The 21,285-nt window shown below is 47.4% G+C and overlaps 1 protein-coding gene across 2 annotated transcripts in view; it reads right to left on the bottom strand.

Annotated features, from left to right (window-relative positions):
* LOC122921374 (prostaglandin reductase 1-like) overlaps positions 1–21,285 on the bottom strand; it is a 119,960-nt gene that overhangs the window by 81,589 nt on the left and 17,086 nt on the right. Inside the window, exon 2 of one of the 2 annotated variants that reach the window (XM_044271354.1) lies at positions 11,971–12,086. In XM_044271354.1, the coding sequence (XP_044127289.1) occupies positions 11,971–12,076 (106 nt within the window). In that variant the 5' untranslated portion in view covers positions 12,077–12,086. Of the gene's footprint in view, positions 1–11,970; positions 12,087–21,285 lie in introns of those variants that run through there. The other variant, XM_044271369.1, reaches the window with a different exon arrangement.

Below are 21,285 nucleotides of genomic sequence, written 5' to 3'. Positions count from 1 at the left end.
CTTTTTGATCAGATTGTTGGTGCCAGGGTGTTCTCCAAGTTGGATTTGAGAGGGGCCTACAATCTGATCAGAATCAAGGAGGGGGATGAGTGGAAAACAGCCTTCAATACGCACAAGGGTCATTTTGAGAATCTGGTTTGACGAACGCGCCAGCGGTATTTCAGCGATTCGTCAATGACATTTTTCAACACTTGGTGGGGAGGTTCGTGATAGTTTACTTAGATGACATTTTTATTTACTCTCCTGATCTGAAGACCCATCAGGATCATGTGAGACAGGTTTAGACGATCCTTCAGGAGAATAAGTTATATGCCAAATTGGAAAAATGTGTGTTTTCTGTGCAGGAGCTTTCGTTTTTGGGATATCTGCTTTCCGACTTTGGTTTTCGTATGGACCCCGAAAAAGTACGGGCGGTTCTGGAATGGGACCGACCAGAGAATCAGAAAGCTTTGATGCGGTTTTTGGGGTTTACTAACTATTATAGAAAATTTATTCTAAACTATTCCACCATTGTTAAACTTCTGACTGATATGACAAAGTAGGGCACTGACGTCTCTGTTTGGTCGGAGGAGGCATTGTAGGCCTTTTTTCGACTATTAAGGAGTGTTTTGCGTCTGCTCCCATTCTGGTGCAGCCCGATGTGTCTCAACCATTCGTGGTGGAGGTGGATGCATCAGAGGTGGGGGTGGGAGCGGTGCTGTCGCAGGGTTCTTCTCCTGGCAAATGGGTCCCGTGTGCTTTCTTTTCCAAGAAGCTCTCGGTCGCCGAGAGGAACTATGATGTGGGAGATAGAGAGTTGCTGGCTATCAAGTTGGCCTTTGAGGAATGGCGTCACTGGTTGGAGGGGGCTTCTCACCCTGTTACTGTTTATACGGATCATAAGAATTTGGCTTACCTGCAATCTGCCAAGCGTCTGAACCCTAGACAGGCCAGATGGTCACTGTTTTTTACCAGGTTCAATTTTGTTGTTACTTTTCGTCCGGGGGTCAAAAACATCAAGGCAGATGCGTTGTTTCGCAGTTTTCTTGGGGGAGGCGATTCAGAGGATCCTGCTTCGATTTTGGCTGACGGGGTTGTGGTTTCCGCTCTGTATCCCGAATTGGAGATGGAGGTGTTGGGAGCCCAGGAGGGAGCTCCTGGTTCCTGTCCCCCAGGGAGGTTGTTTGTTCCCGAATAACTGCGATACAAGGTTTTCAAGGAACATCACGACACTATCCTTGCCGGACATCCTGGTGGTAAGTCCACCTGTGACCTTGTATCTCGAAGGTTCTGGTGGCCCGAGTTACGTAGGAGCATTGAGGATTACGTGGCAGCTTGTGAGACCTGTGCACGATCTTAGGTTGCTCATACTCGACCGGCTGGTTCACTCCTTCCTTTATCTATTCCGTCTCGTCTTTGGACGCACTTGTCCATGGACTTTATTACGGATCTGCCGAGTTCCTCGGGGAAAACAGTTATTTTGGTGGTAGTTGATCGTTTTAGCAAGATGACTCATTTTATATCGTTAACTAGTCTGCCTAATGCCAAGACTCTTGCGCAAATTTTTGTTGACAATATCATGAGATTGCATGGTATTCCTTCGGATGTGGTTTCTGATAGGGGCACGCAGTTTGTCTCCAGGTTCTGGAGGGCGTTCTGCTCTCGGCTTGGCATTCAACTTTCGTTATCTTCGGCTTTCCATCCGCAGTCGAATGGACAGACGGAGCGTACTAATCAGAACCTGGAGACCTACTTGAGGTGCTTTGTGGCGGAGAATCAGGAGGACTGGTCCTCATTCCTGCCCTTAGCGGAGTTTGCTTTGATTAACCGTAGACAGAAATCCACGGGTAAGTCGCAATTTTTTGGCGCATATGGTTTTTATCCCCAGTTTGGTACCTTTTCTGGGACTAGTTCCTCTGGGATGCCAGAGGAGGAAAGGTTTTCTTCTACCTTATCCTCTATCTGGCAGAGGATACAAGTGAATTTGGAGACGATGGGTGAGAGATATAAGCGAATGGCTGACAGGAGAGGTGTGACTGGTCCGGACCTGTGTGTGGGTGATCTGGTGTGGTTGTCCACTAAAAACATTAAATTGAGAGTGCCATCTTGGAAACTAGGTCCAAGATTTATCGGCCCGTACAAAATATCTGCGCTGATCAATCCAGTAGCCTTTCGACTGGATCTTCCGCAGACTTGGAGGATCCATGATGTGTTCCATAGATCTTTATTGAACAAATATGTGAGACCAGTGGAACCATCGCCATTGCCCCCTCCTCCTGTTCTGGTCGATGGGAATTTAGAGTTCGAGATCTCCAGGATTCTTGATTCTAGAGTTCTTTGGGGTTCCCTTCAGTACCTGGTACACTGGAGGGGATACGGCCCCGAGGAGAGGATGTGGGTTCCGGCACTGGAGTTCAACGCCAGCCGACTGGTTAGGGCTTTTCACAGAGCCTACCCGGATAAGGTTGGTCCAGGGTGCCCGGAGGTCACCCGTAGAAGGGGGGTACTGTCATGCCCTGCTCGGACGGTGTGCGGAGGTCTGTCAGATTGGCAGCACTTGTCTAATCTTTTGTTTGTTTTGGAATCATGCTGGATCCGTCTTCCTTCAGGTGCTCTGGATGGGGTCTTAGGCTTAAATTGCCTTCAATCCCAGAGGACAGTGCGGGTTATAGATTTCTGTCTGGACTTGGATTCAAGGAAGGAAGGATTGTCTGTTCCAGCTCAGATAAGTTTGATTTCTGTTTGTGTGGTTTGCGGTCTAGGCTATTTGTGTGTCTTCTGCCCCTTCTCCCCTTTCACCATCTCAGGGATTCTAGGGTGTTTGCAGTCCAGGTACGAGGACACTTCATACCTACCATCAAGGTCTGAATGTGGGCTTAGCAGCATAGGGAGAGTAGTCAGGAATGTGCTAGGAGGTGACCTGTCCCCAGCATCTAGCCTAGACACTTGTGTATTTGGTTGTCTGTGTATCTGAGATCCTGTCCGCCGTGACAGTGCTCCTGTCTAAGTTGCTGGTGCTGCAGTCCCTCCCTTTACAATTGGTGGACTCTGCACCTTTCAGAGAACTGATGGCTTGTGCTGAGCAGAGGTGGAGAGTCTCAAGCCAACATTTCTTTGCCAAAAAGGCAGTACCAGTCCTGCACACACATGTAGAACAGAAGGTGGGCCAGTCCTTGAGCCTGTCGGTGTCTGCCAAAGTGCACGGCAGCGCCGACATGTGGAGCTGTAACACAGGTCAGGGACAATACATGTCCTTTACGGCCAATGGGTGAATGTGGTTCCTGCACAGCCACACCAGCAACTTGGCCAGGTGATGTCGCTTCCACCTCCACGTTCTCATGCCGTTGGTCCTGCGACAATGTCCGCCTCTGCCTCCTCATGCTCCACAGTGTCCTCAGCCTCCACTGCAGGGACAATTCACAGTGCCACTCCAGCATACCACATGTGCAGGGCACGGTGCTGTCACACTGTTCTGCACCTCATTTGCCTGGGCGAACGGAGTCACACAGGGGAGGAACTGCTCCGTGTCCCTCATCAAGAAATCAAATCCTGGCTTTCTCCACGACAGCTCAAAATCAGAACCATGGTGACTGACAATAGGAAGAACATGGTGTCGGCGCTGCGTCAAGGAGGGCTGAGTCATCCGCCCTGCATGGCACACGTGTTCAATCTGGTTGTCAATCGGTTCCTGAAGTCTTCCAACCATCTGCAAGACATCCTAAAAATGGCCAGGAAACTTTGCATGTACTTCAGCCACTCATACACCGCAAAGCACACCCTCCTTGAGCTGCAGCAGCAGAATGGCATCTCCCAATATAGGCTGATATGCAACATTTCCACCTGTTGGAATTCCACCCTCTATATGATGAACCGACTATACGAACAGAGAAAGGCAATAAACGATTTCTTGATAATCCAAGAGGACAGGAGTACTCCCCTGTGTAACTTCGATGTCAGTCATTGGCAGCTCATGTGTGACACCTGCCATTTTCTCAGGCCCCTTGAGGGGGCCACGTAATTTGTCATTCGCCAGGACTACGGGAGGAACGCAGTCATTCCACTGCTTCATGTCCTGGAAGAGATGCTGGTGAATATGGCTTGTCAGGGGACTGGATACGTGGCGCCTAGATCTCATGGCCACATGAGCCCTGTGGGGGCTGAACTGGAGGAGGAGGACATTGGAGCACAAGCAATGTGTAGGGAAATAGGTGTTTTTTTTACACAGGTGACAGGAGAGGAGGAGTAGGAAGCCCACTGGTTCCTGGTATTGCCCATATGGCACAGGTAGGTGAGTGTTAGGTCCCGAGCTACTTGAGAAACCATGACACGGTACTCGGGCTCAGACATGTCCTCCACAGTAGGATAGGTTGGCTAATCTCTCAATTTTAACATCAGTATGCTGGTTTAGTAAGACCGCAAAGTGCACCTGCCTTTGCAAATGTTATTATATTATTATATTGGTTATCACATCCACATAATTGCTATCTTGTGTAGGATGTCTATTGTGGTACTTGTGGTCCGCTGCGAGCATCCTCCACTGTATGCATTTTTGCTGGGGATCGCCATTAGCAATGGGCTAAAGTGCAGGATTTGCTCCCCTTTATACAGGGAGTGCAGAATTATTAGGCAAGTTGTATTTTTGAGGATTCATTTTATTATTGAACAACAACCATGTTCTCAATGAACCCAAAAAACTCATTAATATCAAAGCTGAATATTTTTGGAAGTAGTTTTTAGTTTGTTTTTAGTTTTAGCTATTTTAGGGGGATATCTGTGTGTGCAGGTGACTATTACTGTGCATAATTATTAGGTAACTTAACAAAAAACAAATATATACCCATTTCAATTATTTATTTTTACCAGTGAAACCAATATAACATCTCAACATTCACAAATATACATTTCTGACATTCAAAAACAAAACAAAAACAAATCAGTGACCAATATAGCCACCTTTCTTTGCAAGGACACTCAAAAGTCTGCCATCCATGGATTCTGTCAGTGTTTTGATCTGTTCACCATCAACATTGCGTGCAGCAGCAACCACAGCCTCCCAGACACTGTTCAGAGAGGTGTACTGTTTTCCCTCCTTGTAAATCTCACATTTGATGATGGACCACAGGTTCTCAATGGGGTTCAGATCAGGTGAACAAGGAGGCCATGTCATTAGATTTTCTTCTTTTATACCCTTTCTTGCCAGCCACGTTGTGGAGTACTTGGACGCGTGTGATGGAGCATTGTCCTGCATGAAAATCATGTTTTTCTTACCTTGCAGACTTCTTCCTGTACCACTGCTTGAAGAAGGTGTCTTCCAGAAACTGGCAGTAGGACTGGGAGTTGAGCTTGACTCCATCCTCAACCCGAAAAGGCCCCACAAGCTCATCTTTGATGATACCAGCCCAAACCAGTACTCCACCTCCACCTTGCTGGCGTGTGAGTCGGACTGGAGCTCTCTGCCCTTTACCAATCCAGCCATCTGGCCCATCAAGACTCACTCTCATTTCATCAGTCCATAAAACCTTAGAAAAATCAGTCTTGAGATATTTCTTGGCCCAGTCTTGACGTTTCAGCTTGTGTGTCTTGTTCAGTGGTGGTCGTCTTTCAGCCTTTCTTACCTTGGCCATGTCTCTGAGTATTGCACACCTTGTGCTTTTGGGCACTCCAGTGATGTTGCAGCTCTGAAATATGGCCAAACTGGTGGTAAGTGGCATCTTGGCAGCTGCACGCTTGACTTTTCTCAGTTCATGGGCAGTTATTTTGCGCCTTGGTTTTTCCACACGCTTCTTGCGACCCTGTTGACTATTTTGAATGAAACGCTTGATTATTCGATGATCACGCTTCAGAAGCTTTGCAATTTTAAGAGTGCTGCATCCCTCTGCAAGATATCTCACTATTTTTGACTTTTCTGAGCCTGTCAAGTCCTTCTTTTGACCCATTTTGCCAAAGGAAAGGAAGTTGCCTAATAATTATGCACACCTGATATAGGGTGTTGATGTCATTAGACCACACCCCTTCTCATTACAGAGATGCACATCACCTAATATGCTTAATTGGTAGTAGGCTTTCGAGCCTATACAGCTTGGAGTAAGACAACATGCATAAAGAGGATGATGTGGTCAAAATACTCATTTGCCTAATAATTCTGCACGTAGTGTACACATGCACAACTGCATATGGGTTTGAGCACTTCCTGCCTGTTTAACACCAAGCAATTTTTTCAGTTGGCAGGAGGAGCAGGACCAGCCAGAGGAGCTACAGGGCGATGAAGAAGATGAGGCAGACGACTCGGACACACCGTGGCAGTATGCAGTGGAGATGGAGGCAGGTAGTCCTTCCAAGTCACTTGCACAAATAGCCCAATGCATGCTCACTTGCTTGCTTAGTGACAGCTGAATTGTCACCATTCGGCAGAGGGATGACATGATACACCTTGTTGGACCCTCACTACCGGTCCAAAATGGGGGCCTTTTTTTGCACCTGCTGAGGGGGAGGACAAACTGAACTACTATAGAGACATCCTATGTAGTGAGTTGGTCGCTGCCTATCTGCACCATTGTCCATCCTCTCGCAGGTCTGACCGGGGGGCCCTCTGCACTTACGTTCCTCTGCCATTGCTGCTGTGGCAGGGTGGGGGGGGTAAGAGCAGTTCCAGCTCCTTCGCAGCCTAAGTCTAGAGTGGCTGATGAGCAGCTTTCTTCACCCGCCTAGTGAAGAAACTACTTACCAGCAGCAGCGGCAGCTAGACCTGGAGAAGGACCTAAACCAGCAAGTGGTGGGATACTTGGACAGCACCCTGCCAACCCACAATGAAGATCCGCTAGACACTGGGCAGCCAAAACTGGATTTGTGGCCGCAATTGGCAGAGTTTGCCCTGGAAAAGTTGTCCTGCCAGTCCAGTAGAGTGGCATTAGAGCGGGTGTTTAGTGCAGCGGGGGCCATAGTTACCCCAAGAAGAACTCGCCTATCCACCTAAAATGTAGAGAGACTTACCTTTGTCAAGATGAATCAGGCGTGTATCAGGCAGGAATCCCACCCACCAATGCCTGATGCATCAGACTAGATCATCCATGGTGCCACACCAACTCTGACAAAAGAGACAAGTTTCTTCTGGCTACCTGCCTCAGCTACTATTCAGATGCTGCCACCAGCCTGATGCCACACATCTGATGCCAAGTGCCCCTTCTTACACCCACCATCGACAGCGGGTACTGGTATTGCCACCCACCTCCCCACTCTGTCACCGGGTCACTCTGTGGTCTCCTGATGCTGCTGCCACCTCCACACTGTCACCTTACCACTCTGTGGCCTCCTGATGCTGCTGCCACCTCTGCATTAAAAAATACCTATGAAGAACTACCAGACCACATGAAAAGATATATATTGCATTTTATTAACAAAATTCACAAGAAAGTGACAATAAAACAAGTGAAGGGATAAGGCAACATCAAGCAGAGAGAGGCACACTGATACCAATTCATACTGCTCCAGAATAATAAAACAATATAAAGTGCAAGTGCAAACAATGCATAAGTTACAAAAGGCAGAATAAATTACCCATAATGTGCTATCCCGGAGAGGGCACATTATGGATAAGTTATTCTGCCTTTTGTAAAGAATTCTGCCTTTTTGAAAAATTCACTCATCTCTAAGGCCCCATGCACACGGCCGTGTTTCACGGCCGTGTGCGGGCCGTGGAACCGCGGCCTGGATCCCTCCTGAGAGCAGGAGCGCACGGCGTCACTGGTTGCTATGACGCCGTGCGCTCCCTGCTGCCGGCACAGTACATAGTATAGATCATACCAGTGTATTACTGTATTGCGGCGGCAGCAGGGAGCGCACGGCGTCATAGCAACCAGTGACGCCGTGCGCTCCTGCTCTCAGGAGGGATCCAGGCCGCGGTTCCACGGCCCGCACACGGACGTGAAACACGGCCGTGTGCATGGGGCCTAATGCTGATAGACAGGCAGATAGCAGCAGGGGCATGATAGGGCACCTTCAGATCTATTCATTGGTCTCAGCCAGAGGAATGTGAAAATCTTCATGGATCTATTCCCTGTTCATTTTGAAAAAAGTGATGTTTTGTACCCTGGAGGAGGTTTAGGTATGACAGCACCACATGCCGCACTGAAAACTCTCTGAGATGACACTGGAGGCTGGATAAGACCGTACAGAGAGAGCATACTGGGCCAGTTCAGGCCACTGCTGCAATCTTTCTGCCCAGAAGTCCATGGGGTCAGTTAACATTGTACATGGATGCACAGAAAGACCAGAGTCCAGGTAGGGCTGAACCCGTGTGTTGAGGCAGTACATCTTCATTTGCTGATTTGAGTCAGCCTGACACAGTACATGAAAAAATTGCTCCACTGTACTAGCTACTGCAACTTCTGCTGCTTGTGGTAGCGAAGATGGGAGAAGGTGGGTGGTTCATCAGGAGACAGAGAGGGGCCTCAGCCAAAAGCTGCATACACAGTGTTTCCTTGTAATAAAATAATTTGACCTCTCTATCAACATGAGGAAAATATTCCCCCATTTTGCTTTGATAGCGAGGGTCTAAAAGCATGGCTATCCAGTAATCATCAAATTGCTTGATGGCAAGTATGCAGCTGTCTTTACCTAGGCAAACAAGCATACAGCTTGCCATTCTGGCTTCCACTGAGATAATAGGTCATGGCCAGTGTCATCATCTACAGCCTCTGGCTCTACCCCTACCACAACACCCCCACCTCCTCCTCCAGTGGTAACTACTCATCCTTCATGGCACTCTCTCTGTGTGGGTCCCCAACAGCTACAGGACAGCCAGCAAAATGTGTAAGCTTTTTTTCTTCTGCCCTCCCTTGGTGCATGAGCATCTGCTTCAAGATAAATATCAGGGGGATGACATCATTGATGCTGCAGTTGTCCCTAGTGACAAATCTGGTGGTCTCTTCGAAGGGACCAAGTATGCGAAAGGAGTCTCTGATAAGCTGACACTGCCTGACCTCGAAACAGATGCTCCCTGCTGAGGTGGTATGGTGCATAATGGAAACATTCACCAGTCTAGGCTGGTCGTACAGAAGCTCTAGCATATGCAAGGTGGATTTCCAGCAAGTTGGAATGTCGCAAATCAAGTGGTGCAATGGCAAACCGTTCTATTGGGAGGGCATTCCTTTCCCCATAAGAATGGCTGAAATGCAAGAACAGAGTGTGGAGGGTGGCAGTAACAGGGACAGTATAAGCCCCATAACATAGTGGGGGCAGAAAGTGGCAGTAAGGCACTGTTCAAATCACGGTTTATTTTTCTGTTCTTTTTAAGCATTAGAAGAACAGAAAACTAAAACAAGAAAAATAATCTTGTATTTTGAGAATCTATAAAGCCTCTTTCAGATGGTCAGTATTTAATCAGTCATTGTAAGCTTTTGGATTACAAATTCTAATCAAATACTGATGCTAAATAATGATCTTGAGAGACCTCATGCTCAATTTACATCCATTTTGGCCACTTATGTCGGAATCATTTTTTTTTAACAAGGAAAAAAAAGCCATGATGCAGGACTTTAATGTCCTTTTATACATGGTCAGTATTTTGCATCAGTATTTGATCTGTATTTGTAAGCCAAAAATAGAATTGGGTCCAAAACAGGAGACAAAAAGTAATGAAAATATTTGCATGTCATCTGTGTTTTGAACCCACTCCTGCTTACACTTACAAATCCTAATAAAATACTGACCAAATAATGGGAGTGTGAAAGAGGCTTTAGGTTACTTTCACACTAGCGTTAACATTTTCCGATATTGAGATCAGTCATAGGGTCTCAATACCGGAATAAAATGCTTCCGTTTTGTCCCCATTCATTGTCAACGGGGACAAAACGTAAGTGAACAGAACGGAATGCAACAAAAAGCATTCTGTTCCGTTCTCATACCGGAGAGGAAACCGCAGCATGCTGTGTTTTGCTTTCCGTCCTGGGACACAATCTGACGCAGTAGAAAACAGATCCGCCCCCCATTGACTTTCAATGGAGTTCCTGACGGATCAGTCTTGGCTATGTTATAGATAATACGACCGGATCCGTTCATAACGGATGCAGATGATTGTATTATCAGGTTCGGATGCGTTTTTGCTGAACCCTGCGGAGCCAGCAAAACTGCTAGTGTGAAAGTAGCCTAAAAGATGCTTAAAGGGTTTCTACCACCAGAAATACTGTTATGTAGCTGACTGACATTAGCGATGCGCCCATGTCAGCACTACATAACAGTATGTTTCTAACAGTAGTTCCTGCAGCCGTTTTTTTGTTAAAAACGTACTTTTATAGATATGCTAATGAGCCTCTAGGTGCTATGTGGGCGTCATTAGCACCTAGAGGGCTCCGTTCACTAACCATTTCAGCCGCCCATCGCGTCCCTCCAGCCCGCCCCGCTCCTGTTGATTGACGTGAAACTTCTCAGTATCGAGTATCAATTCCCACGCCTGCGCCGTGCGCTTCTGTATTCTGCATTCCACCTTGCTAACGTCCCCCAGCGAGGTTTGTGAAAAATTCCCACTCTGACATTTTCCCTCCACCACTGCGTGATACCTGCCTGCTGCTTTCATGAACCCATGCACTGCTAGTGTGTTCCTAACTGGTAGTCCCCTGAATAGCAGACGGTGTACTCCTCCTGCATTTGGCAGCAGAGTTAACCCTTTTAGAATCTGGGAGAACTGTGGCCTACTACTATTGGATGGATGGTTGACATTGCTAATACTGCTACTACCTACATTCTGACTCTGGGAGGCCGAGGCCTAGGTCTTTCGTTTTGCACTCTTCCATTTACTTTAGTATGAGGCCTATACATGAAAGGTTACAAGTTCCCTATTAATGAAAAATCATAGGTTTGGTACAAGCAGATTATTAAATGGTAGTAGAAAAATTGCAAGTGGGTTTTCTGTCATTGAAACAGAGGCAAATTTCCCTTCTACTGTTAAATGTATTTGAGCTATGCTAAAATGTCCAAACTAAAATGTCCATGAAACACATGGTCTGATGCAGTAATGAGTCCATTAACAAAGAAATAACAATGCAGTATTTGCAGTGAAATGTCTTTCAAATATGCATTCAATAACAATGCATTATGCAAAAATGCTTTAGCTATAATGTAATGCATTTAATAGCATGGATATAACGCACGGGCACTGAACAATGTACAATTACTACATACTAGCTTTTGCAGTAGAATGATATTGGGGTGTTGTCCTGGTAACATAGAAAATTGAGGTTCTGAAAAAAAAAAAAAGTTGTCTCCCTTCATTTACAGAATTTTATTTTTTTATTTTGCAGGCCAGGGGGTTTTGTAATGCAGAACTGACAGCCTAAACTGTTGCAACAGCACGCTGCTGTATTATTCCAGTGTGACCAGCCCTTTACTCCCTCAAAGCTTTCCCTAAAATCTGCATAAATTCTCTCTCTCTCTCTCTCCTTATAGTATTTCTATCACATTACATTAGTGGCTTGTGTTTATAACCATTTTTACAGACACACACTCCTTCTAGGTCACAGAATGATTCTTCTATCTCAGGCATAAGAATCTGCCTGCCTGCTGCCCCCTGATTGGCTGATTAGACTGTCTTTCCACCTCTAAGTCAATCAGGGCAAGCCTCCCCCCCATCCCACCCACACACTTCCTTCCAGTGTCATGGGATCCTCAGTCTACTTCCTCCCTTGTGGTTCTAACTGCCCATATTAACAGTACAATGGCACAGTTTTATACAATTCGTCCAAAGAGAATCCCAAAAGCTTCGGATTAGTTTGGTGGATGACTTTTTGTGAAATTCGTAACAAATGTGATTTGTTTAGTATTGATTCACTCATCTCTACATTAGTTGACAGATGGTAGACTTTAGCCCATGTTCTGGAAAATGTATGAGAAGCATAAGTTATATTATAAGTGTGTTTTATCCTAGTAGCAATATTAATGAATATGGTGTTTGAAGGTTCTGAGAAGTGAAACAGGTCTTTGATAACAGGGTTCCATTACCTCCCTCTTGCAGTGGTGGCAGCTCTTTTTCTATCAGTTTGAAGTCCTCAGGTTTTGGTGCACCAACAAAGTGCTTCACCATTGTCCATGACTTAGAAACAACCATTTTTGTTAACCTGTAAAACAAGGGAAAAAAAATATTAAATAGAAATGTTTGTGGGTATACTTCAGGATCACATCTCCCTGTACTGTATGCTGAGATAGCCAAATTCCTTCTCAACCACACTGGAATGGGCATAGCCATTACCAAGGACACCTCTTAGTGGAGCTTTCACAGTGGACACAAAGGAGTTAATACAGATCAGGTTATTTAATTTGTAATGCTGTACATATGAGTTCTAGATATTGTATTTTCCAGCATTTTTATATGAAAAAAGGAAGTACTAAATGGGTTGCCCAAGTTATAAAAAAAATTAGTGCCCTGACTTGACATAAAATAGAACATACTGTGTATATACTCACCTATTTCACATGCCCCAGCACCACTTTCTGATGCTTGTTGTCTTACAGCCATGACATCATCTTCTTAGCTGAATCAATGACATGCCCCAGTGCAGAGGATAAAATAAGTGAGTGTAGTACCCCAGACCTTGGGGTACTACAATATTGTATATAGTTATTGTGTTGTTATAGTGTTATGCATTTTTGTTATATGGTAGTTACTACAAGTAAGTATATGGTTGGCAAGAAGTGATGGATGAACATCGGCCGGGACAGTTCGCGAATGCGTTCGCGATCAAATGTTCGTGAACCGCGCGTTTGTGGCGGGCCCCATTGACTTTAATGGCAGGCGAACCTGAAAAACATTCAGATCATATTTGCAGCTACGAAATACTTACTAGAAGTGCACAAATAGTCCCACAACATGGACAGGGATCATTGGCAAAAATTCCCACAAAAAATATGTATTTAAATCAGGGGCCATTTTTATGCATCTTAAAGGGAAACTCTCAAAAAATGTGCCCTGCTAGAGCCTAGAAATTTTTTATTTTAGGCCACGAGAGTACAGGCCCCAAAAATTAGGCATTCACCTGACAGAAAATAACTTGCGATTATGTGGCTGGAGGTACATTAGGCAGTCACTGGCTAAAAATTTTACTGTAGGCCAGTACAGGCCCTAAAAATTAGGCATTCACCTGACAAAAAAGAACTTGTGATGATGTGGCTGGAGGTACATTAGGTGGTTACCGGATTAAATTTTCACTGTAGGCCACTGGAGTAAAGGCTGCAAAAATTAGGCATTCACCTGACAGAAAAGGCCTTTTATGCCTCTGTGTATACATAAGACAAGGACCATTCTTGGTGGATATGTGTGGGCTGGCATGAGGAAATTCAGTTACACGGGGTCGTCACAGGTGTTGAATTCCTCAGAGATCCATGCCTCATTCATTTTTAGAAATGTGAGGTAGTCCACACTGTCGTGAGTTAGGTGACCCAGGGAGGCGTCTGCTAAACCATGAGTAACCGATGAACTGTTTGTACACTTCGGCCCACCGTGAACCTCACGTGTTCTACCGTGAACCTCACGTGTTCTACCAGTCACGGTTCCCCCTGCTATGCTGAAAGTCAAAAGTTCCATGGCAAATTGTGTCAGCTCTGGCCACAGGTCAAGCCTGCATACCCAGTAGTCCAGGGGTTTCTCGCTTATCAGAGTGTCCACATCGGCTGTTAAGCAGATGTAGTCGGACACCTGTCGGTCTAGGCGTCCCCTGAGGCTGGATCCGGAGGGCGGCTGCCGATGGGTTGGCTGCAAGAATGATCTCATATCCAAAGTGACCAACACATCTGCAACGTGCCAGTCCGCAGAGGTAGAACACGTGAGGTTCACGGTGGGCCGAAGTGTACAAACAGTTCATCGGTTACTCATGGTTTAGCAGACGCCTCCCTGGGCCAGCAGTGCAGTGAAGGGGAGAACAGCACTGGATTCTCCGGGGCACACTCTATTACAGTGGACACCGGCCAGGTGGTGATTGAGATGCCCTTGATGGTGATTGGGTTTCTGCCTGCTTGTGCGGCTGGGCCCCTGACTTAGGTGGTGTCATGAGGCCAGCTCCTTGATGGTGCAAAATGTTGAGAGTGGTAGTAGTATGAAGTTAGAAGAATGAGGCAGGTTTAAATCCAACTGAGAGCTTTACTATAGCCAGGTTCTTGATAACAGTTTACATGCAGTAATAAAGCAGTATCTGATAAACATGCAAGATGGATGTGAGGAATCCCAGTAACAGGTTGTACTTGTAGTTATTTCTCCGGCTAGGGTAGTTAGTTATATACTCACTGATATTCAGCTCTTAATCTGGTTCTGTATCTCCAGCTTATTAATGGTGAGGCTGCTGGAAGCTAATAGATCCTTCACCTTGAATCCAAAGGTCATTAAAGCCTGGTAAAATGGCTGTTGTCCTTTGTGTCATTATCCACTCTTTCTCACTTGAACTGTCTTTCACTAAACACAGTTAGCAGCTGCACTCTCACTCCTTCAACTCCTACCCCTTCTCTCAACTGACTAACTAGGCCTGAACTGAGGTATAAATATCCTAGTGCTATCCCCATCTAGTGGTGGAATGTATGTAGTGCACCTGACAGCCTGGTAACAGGGATTATACGTAGAAATAAATATAGCATGATGTAACATGTGACACAATAAGCTTTTGCAGTGCCCACTCACACTAGTGGGACGCTGCACATCTTCAAACCGGCCTCTTCTTGCAGGCGCGGTAGAATTGGTACCCGAACCCGTTTCGCTGTGGGTGGAAATTCCTCTGCCAGCGCCCGCAAAAGCAGAATGTAGCATTTCTCGAAGCAAGGAATGGAAGTGCTGCATTCTGACAGTCCTCTATGATGCTGGTAACATGTCCGCCATTTTGTGTTTGTACCGGGGGTCTAAGTACGTTGTCACCCAGTACTGGTCCTTGCCCTTTATGCTTTTTATACAGGGGTCCCTCTTCAAACACTGGAGCATGAAGGTCCCCATTAGCACTAAATTGGAAGCGGTGGAGTGCCCTGGCTCCTGCTCATTGCCCAGGAGAATGTCGTCCTCGGTCTCCTCCCCCCAGCCACGGACAACAAAAAGTTTAAAGTCTGCTGTTTTTGCTTCTCCTCCAACTCCTCCCGCCCAGCCACCATCCTCCTATGACTCCTCTTCAGACTCCTGCTGACTTGTCTCAGATGGAGTAGCGCCCCCCCCCCCCCCCCGGGAATTCATTCAGCATTGCGACTTCCTCATCTTCCAGCTACTGCTACTTGACGGCTTGATCAATGACACGACGCAATGCATGCTCCATAAAGAAGGCGTAAGGTAAGATGTCACTGATGGCCGTAGTAGTCGCACATGAGCAGCAACTGGCGCTGTGAAAAGAAACCAAGCTCCCCAGAACCTGTCCTGCTGCAGAGTTCGTACAGGTAGTAGTTAACTGCATGTTGCTGCTGGAGCAGCCTAGCAAGCATATACAAGGTGGAGTTCTAGCTTGTCAGGCTGTCACAAATCAGACGTCTGAGGGGCAGGTTGTGTCCCCGCTGAACGTCAGCAAGGAAAGCCATGGCCATGTATGATCTTCTAAAATGGCCAGAGATTTTCCTGATTTGCCGCAAGACGTCCTACACCCTGGGGTATTTGGCAACGAATCGCTGCACGACTAAGTTCAGGACGTGTGCCATGCACGGCATGTGTGTCATTTTGCCCTGTTTCAGCGTGCTCAGCAGATTGGCACCATTGTCACACACCACTTTACCAACTGTCAAATTAAGCGTGGTTAGCCACTGATTGGCCTCTGACCGCATTTCTGAAAACAGTGCAGGACCGGTGTGGCTCTTGGCTTCCAGGCACAACAGCCGCAGCACAGCATGGCAACGTCTCACCTGGCATGTCGAATAGGCTCTGGGGAGCTTGGGGGCGCAGCGAAAGAGACGGTAGCAGTGGAAAAGAAGGAGTCATCAGAGGAGGATACGGCAGATGGAGTAAGAGGAGGAGAAGAAGAGAGGCTGGCCTGCATGCAATCCGTGGCGGTAACACCAAATCCACAGGGGATCCACGGGATACATGCTTGAGAGCCGTCAGAAGGTTCACCCAGTGGGCAGTAAAAGTTATGTACCTTCCCTGCCTGTGTTTGCTAGACAAAGTGTCTGTGGTCAGATGCATCTTGGCACCGACACTGTGTGCCAGAGATATATTCACTTGCCGCTGAACGTGGCCATATAGCTCAAAGATGACCTCCTGGAGAAATATTTCCTTCCGGGGACCTTACATTGCGGTGTGCCAATGGCCACAAACTTTCTAAAGGCCACCGAGTCCAACAGTTGAAGCTACTTTCACATTTGCTTTTAGAGCGGATCCGTCTGAGACGGATCCGCTCATGTAATGCAAACGATGGATCCATTCAGAACAGATCCGTCTGCATTATATTGTAAAAAAAAATAGCCGCAGACAGATCCGTCCAGACTTTACATTGAAAGTCAATAGGGGACGGATCTGCTTGAAAATTGAGCCATATTGTGTCAAATTCAAACGGATCCGCCCCCATTGACTTACATTGTAAGTCTGGACGGATCCGTTTGCCTCCGCACGGCCAGGCGGACACCCGAACGCTGCAAGCAGCGTTCAGGTGTCCGCCTGCTGAGCGGAGCGGAGCCCAAACGCTGCCAGACTGATGCATTCTGAGCGGATCCACATCCACTCAGAATGCATTAGGGCTGGAAGGATGCGTTCGGGGCCGCTTGTGAGAGCCTTCAAACGGAAATCGCAAGCGGAGCCCCGAACGCAAATGTGAAAGTAGGCTTATATGGCAGTAGTTGGCGGGCTAGCAGTTCCGACAAGCCAGCGGTAAGCCGTTGAGCAAGAGGGTTATCCGGCATCATCATCTTTTTACGCTCGAACATTTAGGCCATGGAAGCCTGCCTTCTGCCAGATGAACGCGACCACTGCACAGTGGAAGGTGGAGCAGCGGACAAATGGGAGGAGAAGGAGAAGAGGCAGAACTTGGAGCGCCGGGAGTGTGGCTTTGTGGGTTCTGACAGCTTTGCTCCCACTGGGCTCGGTGATGGGAGGCCAGGTGCCTTTCTAAGGCTGTCGTCCCTAGGTGAGTGTTGGGCTAACCGAGACTTATGCGTTGACAGCACAGGCTGCAGATGGCAACACTATTCTCAGCAGCTGACACGTTAAAAAAAAGCCCACACTGCGGAGCCATGTGCCGGCGTTCTGGGAGCGCCAGATGTGGCTCTCTCCAGATACATTTGCAGTTTACTTTTTGCCTCCTGTGCCCTGCAAGCTTTGCCTGCTTCTCCTCCCTCTCTGCTGCTCCATCTCTCCCTCTGAACTCCCCTCCTCTTCCTGTCTTGTGGGCACCTACGTGACGTCCATCGACACGTCATCATAGTCACCTTCACCACCACTGATATTTGAGATCTCTGAGTAGGCAGCAACAGCGGGGACCTCCCTCCTTAGGCTGATCTGGGTACTGTCGTCAGACTGCTGGGTGGCAGCTGTTGCTACATCTTCTTCCTCATCCGATGTTGGCTGCAGGATTCACCATAGAGATCAGCAATACAAATCCTCAAGTAAAACCTTGAGAAGTCAGACTTCTAATACCTCCATCAAAATACTCTGCTGTGCGGTAAGGGACTATGGCTAAGACACCCATCACCCTGAATAATAATAGGCCAGTACAATACTAGTGCTAAATTGCAACCATCCAACCTGCCTCTGTATTCCTTACTAGCTCTTGGAATTCACTGCTATTGAATGTACCTGAAGATCTATGTTGCACTTAGTATAAAAGACTGTACGTTTACTTCTGGCCTCATTTTTCAAAACTAGTCTACATTTCCACTGCACCATTCCCCGTGGAGCAACGGTCTGAGGGAGTACACTGTGACAACACTTCAACTGGGGCCACTACCACTCCCATCCTCTGCACCAGCTCCTCCAGGGCGCGCTGCATGAGCATATATTCTTCCTGAGGTGTTATACATTTGTTAACATGTTTACTACCGTCTGCATTTGTATGTGTCTCAATAAGTAGCGGGAGATTTATCAAAACTAGTGTAAAGGAGAACTGGCTTAGGTACCCATAGCAGCTAATCAGATTCCACCTCTCATTTTTCAAAGGAGCGCTGAAAAATTTAAGGTGGAATCTGATTGGTTGCTATGGCCAACTAAGCCAACTTTCCTTTACACTAGTTTTGATAAATATCACTAGAGATGAGCGAATCAAAGCTGACAAAGTGGAATTTGATCTGAACTACAGGAAAAATTAGATTTGCGACAAATGAGAATTTCCTTGCCAATCAGCAGTCAGCCAACCCTGTGATGTTACAGCCCTATAAATACGGCAGCCATCTTGGATTCAGACATTTTACAGTGTTCGGAGTGCAGGGACAGACCTGAGAAGGCACTAGGGACAGCAGAAGGAAAAACTTATTTGTGATAAAAAACACAAATACGATTTATAAGTCCAGGGAAAGGATAGGGACAAATCATTTTACAGCATCTTAGTGCCGGGAGAGACGTCAGAAGGCGCTAGGGACAGTAATAGGAAAAACCTCATTGTGAAAAAAAGCGATTTACAAGTGCAGGGAAAGATTATTTGGGGATCCAAATAGCCATTATACAGCATTGTCATTCCAGCAATTTGTTTTTGGGGAGCAAGTGCTATATAGTGGCTGATATCTGTGGAAAAAGAAAAATATACGCAGTTCATTTCTGCAGCTATATGTGGTAAGAGCGTTTAGTGGACTATTTTAGTACAAAAAGAAAAATATATTTGTCGCTTTTAGAGGTGTTTTAATTTGCTTTTAATTTGTTTAGTTCAGCTAAAAGTATGTCAGATAGAGAAGTGCCAGGCCCTGCACAGAGGAGTGGCAGAGGCCTAAATGTTTCTGGCGCAGGCAGAGGTCGCAGCAGAGTAAAGGGGCGTGGCAGCAGGATTTGCAGCAAGGCCCCCAACTAAATATATTTTCGTGGGCCCCGTCCCACTTGGCGGCAAGTGGGGGCGGCGGCGGCAGGGCACAGGGAGATGAGCGCTTCCATTGTGGAAGTGCTCATCTCCATAGTCATCTGTATCGCTGTCCTCAGAGACCATTGAGGAGGACATCAGTGATGTGCAGACACTACTCGATGATGATGAAGCCGATCGTACTTGGGAGCCGGGTGCAGAAGGGGCTTCATTATCATCATCATCAGGAGAAGATGGTGGCAGCTTGCCCGAGAGGCAGCAGCTGAGCCAGCAAGGTGGTAGCATGTTTCACAGCAGTCTACCTGCCCGGGAAGTAGTGGTGCAGGGATTCACAGAGGCAGTAGCAGTTAGTCAGTGCGTAGTGTTGGGCTTAAAATCACCTACTCGGCCATGTGGCAGGTTTTTTTTAAGCCGCCAGGGTAGGTGAACGTGGCCATATGTAAAATCTGTGGGCAGAAGGTGAAGCATGGCCAGGGTGCCAATGTTGGCACTACGGCCCTGCGTCAACATATGCAGTGTCACCATACAGTGTCCTGAGAGAACCGTGGCCCCTATGTGGTGGTACAGCCTGCAGCAGCAACTGCTGCATCACCCAGAGGCACTCACTCGGTTTCAGCCAGTCAAGGCTCCACCACCTCAGCCAAAGGAAACTGATGGCTTGTGCCGAGCCGAGGGTCCCAAGTCATTATTTCTTAGCGAAAAAGGTAGTACCAGCCCTGCACAAATATGTAGAACAGAAGGTGGGCCAGTCCTTGAGCCTGTCAGTGTCTGCCAAAGTGCACGGCAGCGCCGACGTGTGGAGCTGTAACTACGGTCAGGGACAATACATCTCATTTACGGCCCACTGGGTGAATGTGGTTCCTGCACAGCCACACCAGCAACTTGGCCACTTCACACCACTTCTGCCTCCACGTTGTCACACCGTTGGTCCTGCGACAATTTCCGCCTCTGCCTCCTCATCCTCCACCATGTCCTCAGCCTCTACAGCAAGTCACAGTGCCCCTCCAGCATACCACATGTGCAGGGCACGGCGGTGTCATGCTGTTCTGCAACTGGTTTGCCTTGGCGAATGGAGTCACACAGGGGAGGAACTGCTGCGTGTGATTCATCAAGAAATCAAATCCTGGCTTTCTCCGCAACAACTGAAAATCGGAACCATGGGGACTAACAACGGGAAGAACATGGTGTCGGTGCTGCGTCAAGGAAGGCTGAGCCATGCGCCTTGCATGGCACACGTGTTCAATCTGGTTGTCAAGCGGTTCCTGAAGTCTTCCTCCCATCTGCAAAACATCCTAAAAATGGCCAGGAAACTTTGTATGCACATCAGCCACTCGTACACCGCAAAGCACACCATCCTTGAGCAGCAGAGGCAGAACGGCTTCCTGCAACACAGGCTGATATGCAATGTTTCCATCCATTGGAATTCCACTCTCCATATGTTGGACCGACTATACGAACAGAGAAAGGCCATCAACGATTTCTTGATGAGCCAAGCGGATAGGAGTACTCCCCTGTGTAACTTCAATGTCAACCAGTGGCAGCTCATGCATGACATTTGCTGTTTGCTTAGGACCTTTGAGGACACCACGTTATTTGTCAGTCAGGCCACATGAGCCCTGTGGGGGCTGAACTGGAAGAGGCGGAGGAGGAGGACATTGAAGCACAGGCAATGAGTAGCGAAATGGGTGGTTTTTCTACTCAGCTGACAGGACAGGAGGAGCAGGAGCAGCCAGAGGAGCTACAGGGCAATGATGAAGACTAGACAGAGGGCCCAGACACACCGTGGCAGTATGCAGTGGAGATGGAGGCAGGGAGTCCCTCCGAATCACTTGCACAAATGGCCCAATGCATGCTCACTTGCTTGCGTAGTGACAGCCGAATTGTCATCATTCGGCAGAGGGATGACTTCTGGCTCTCCACCTTGTTGGACCCTCGCTACCGGTCCTAAATGGGGACCTTTTTTACACCCACTGAGAGGGAGGACAAACTGAACTACTACAGAGACATCCTATGTAGTCAGTTGTCTGCTGCCTATCTGCGCCATCGTCCATCCTCTCGCAGGTCTGACCAGGGGGGCCCTCTGTGCTTACGTTCCACTGCCATGGCTGCTGGAGAGAGGTGGGGTGGCAGAAGCAGTACCAGCTCCATCAGCAGCAGCCTGAGTTCACTGTCGCTGATGAGTAGCTTTCTTCACCAGCATAGTGAAGAAACTACTCACCAGCAGCAGCAGGTATACCTGGAGCAGGACCTGAACCAGAAGGTGGTGGCATACTTGGACAGCACCCTGCAAACCCACAATGAAAATCCGCTAGACTACTAGGCAGCCAAACTGGATTTGTGGCCGCAAATAGCAGAGTTTGCACGGGAAAAG

This window comes from Bufo gargarizans, chromosome 1, assembly GCF_014858855.1.
Source record: "Bufo gargarizans isolate SCDJY-AF-19 chromosome 1, ASM1485885v1, whole genome shotgun sequence".
Taxonomy (NCBI): Eukaryota; Metazoa; Chordata; class Amphibia; order Anura; family Bufonidae; genus Bufo; species Bufo gargarizans.
This window is presented reverse-complemented; position numbering and strand designations above follow the sequence as displayed.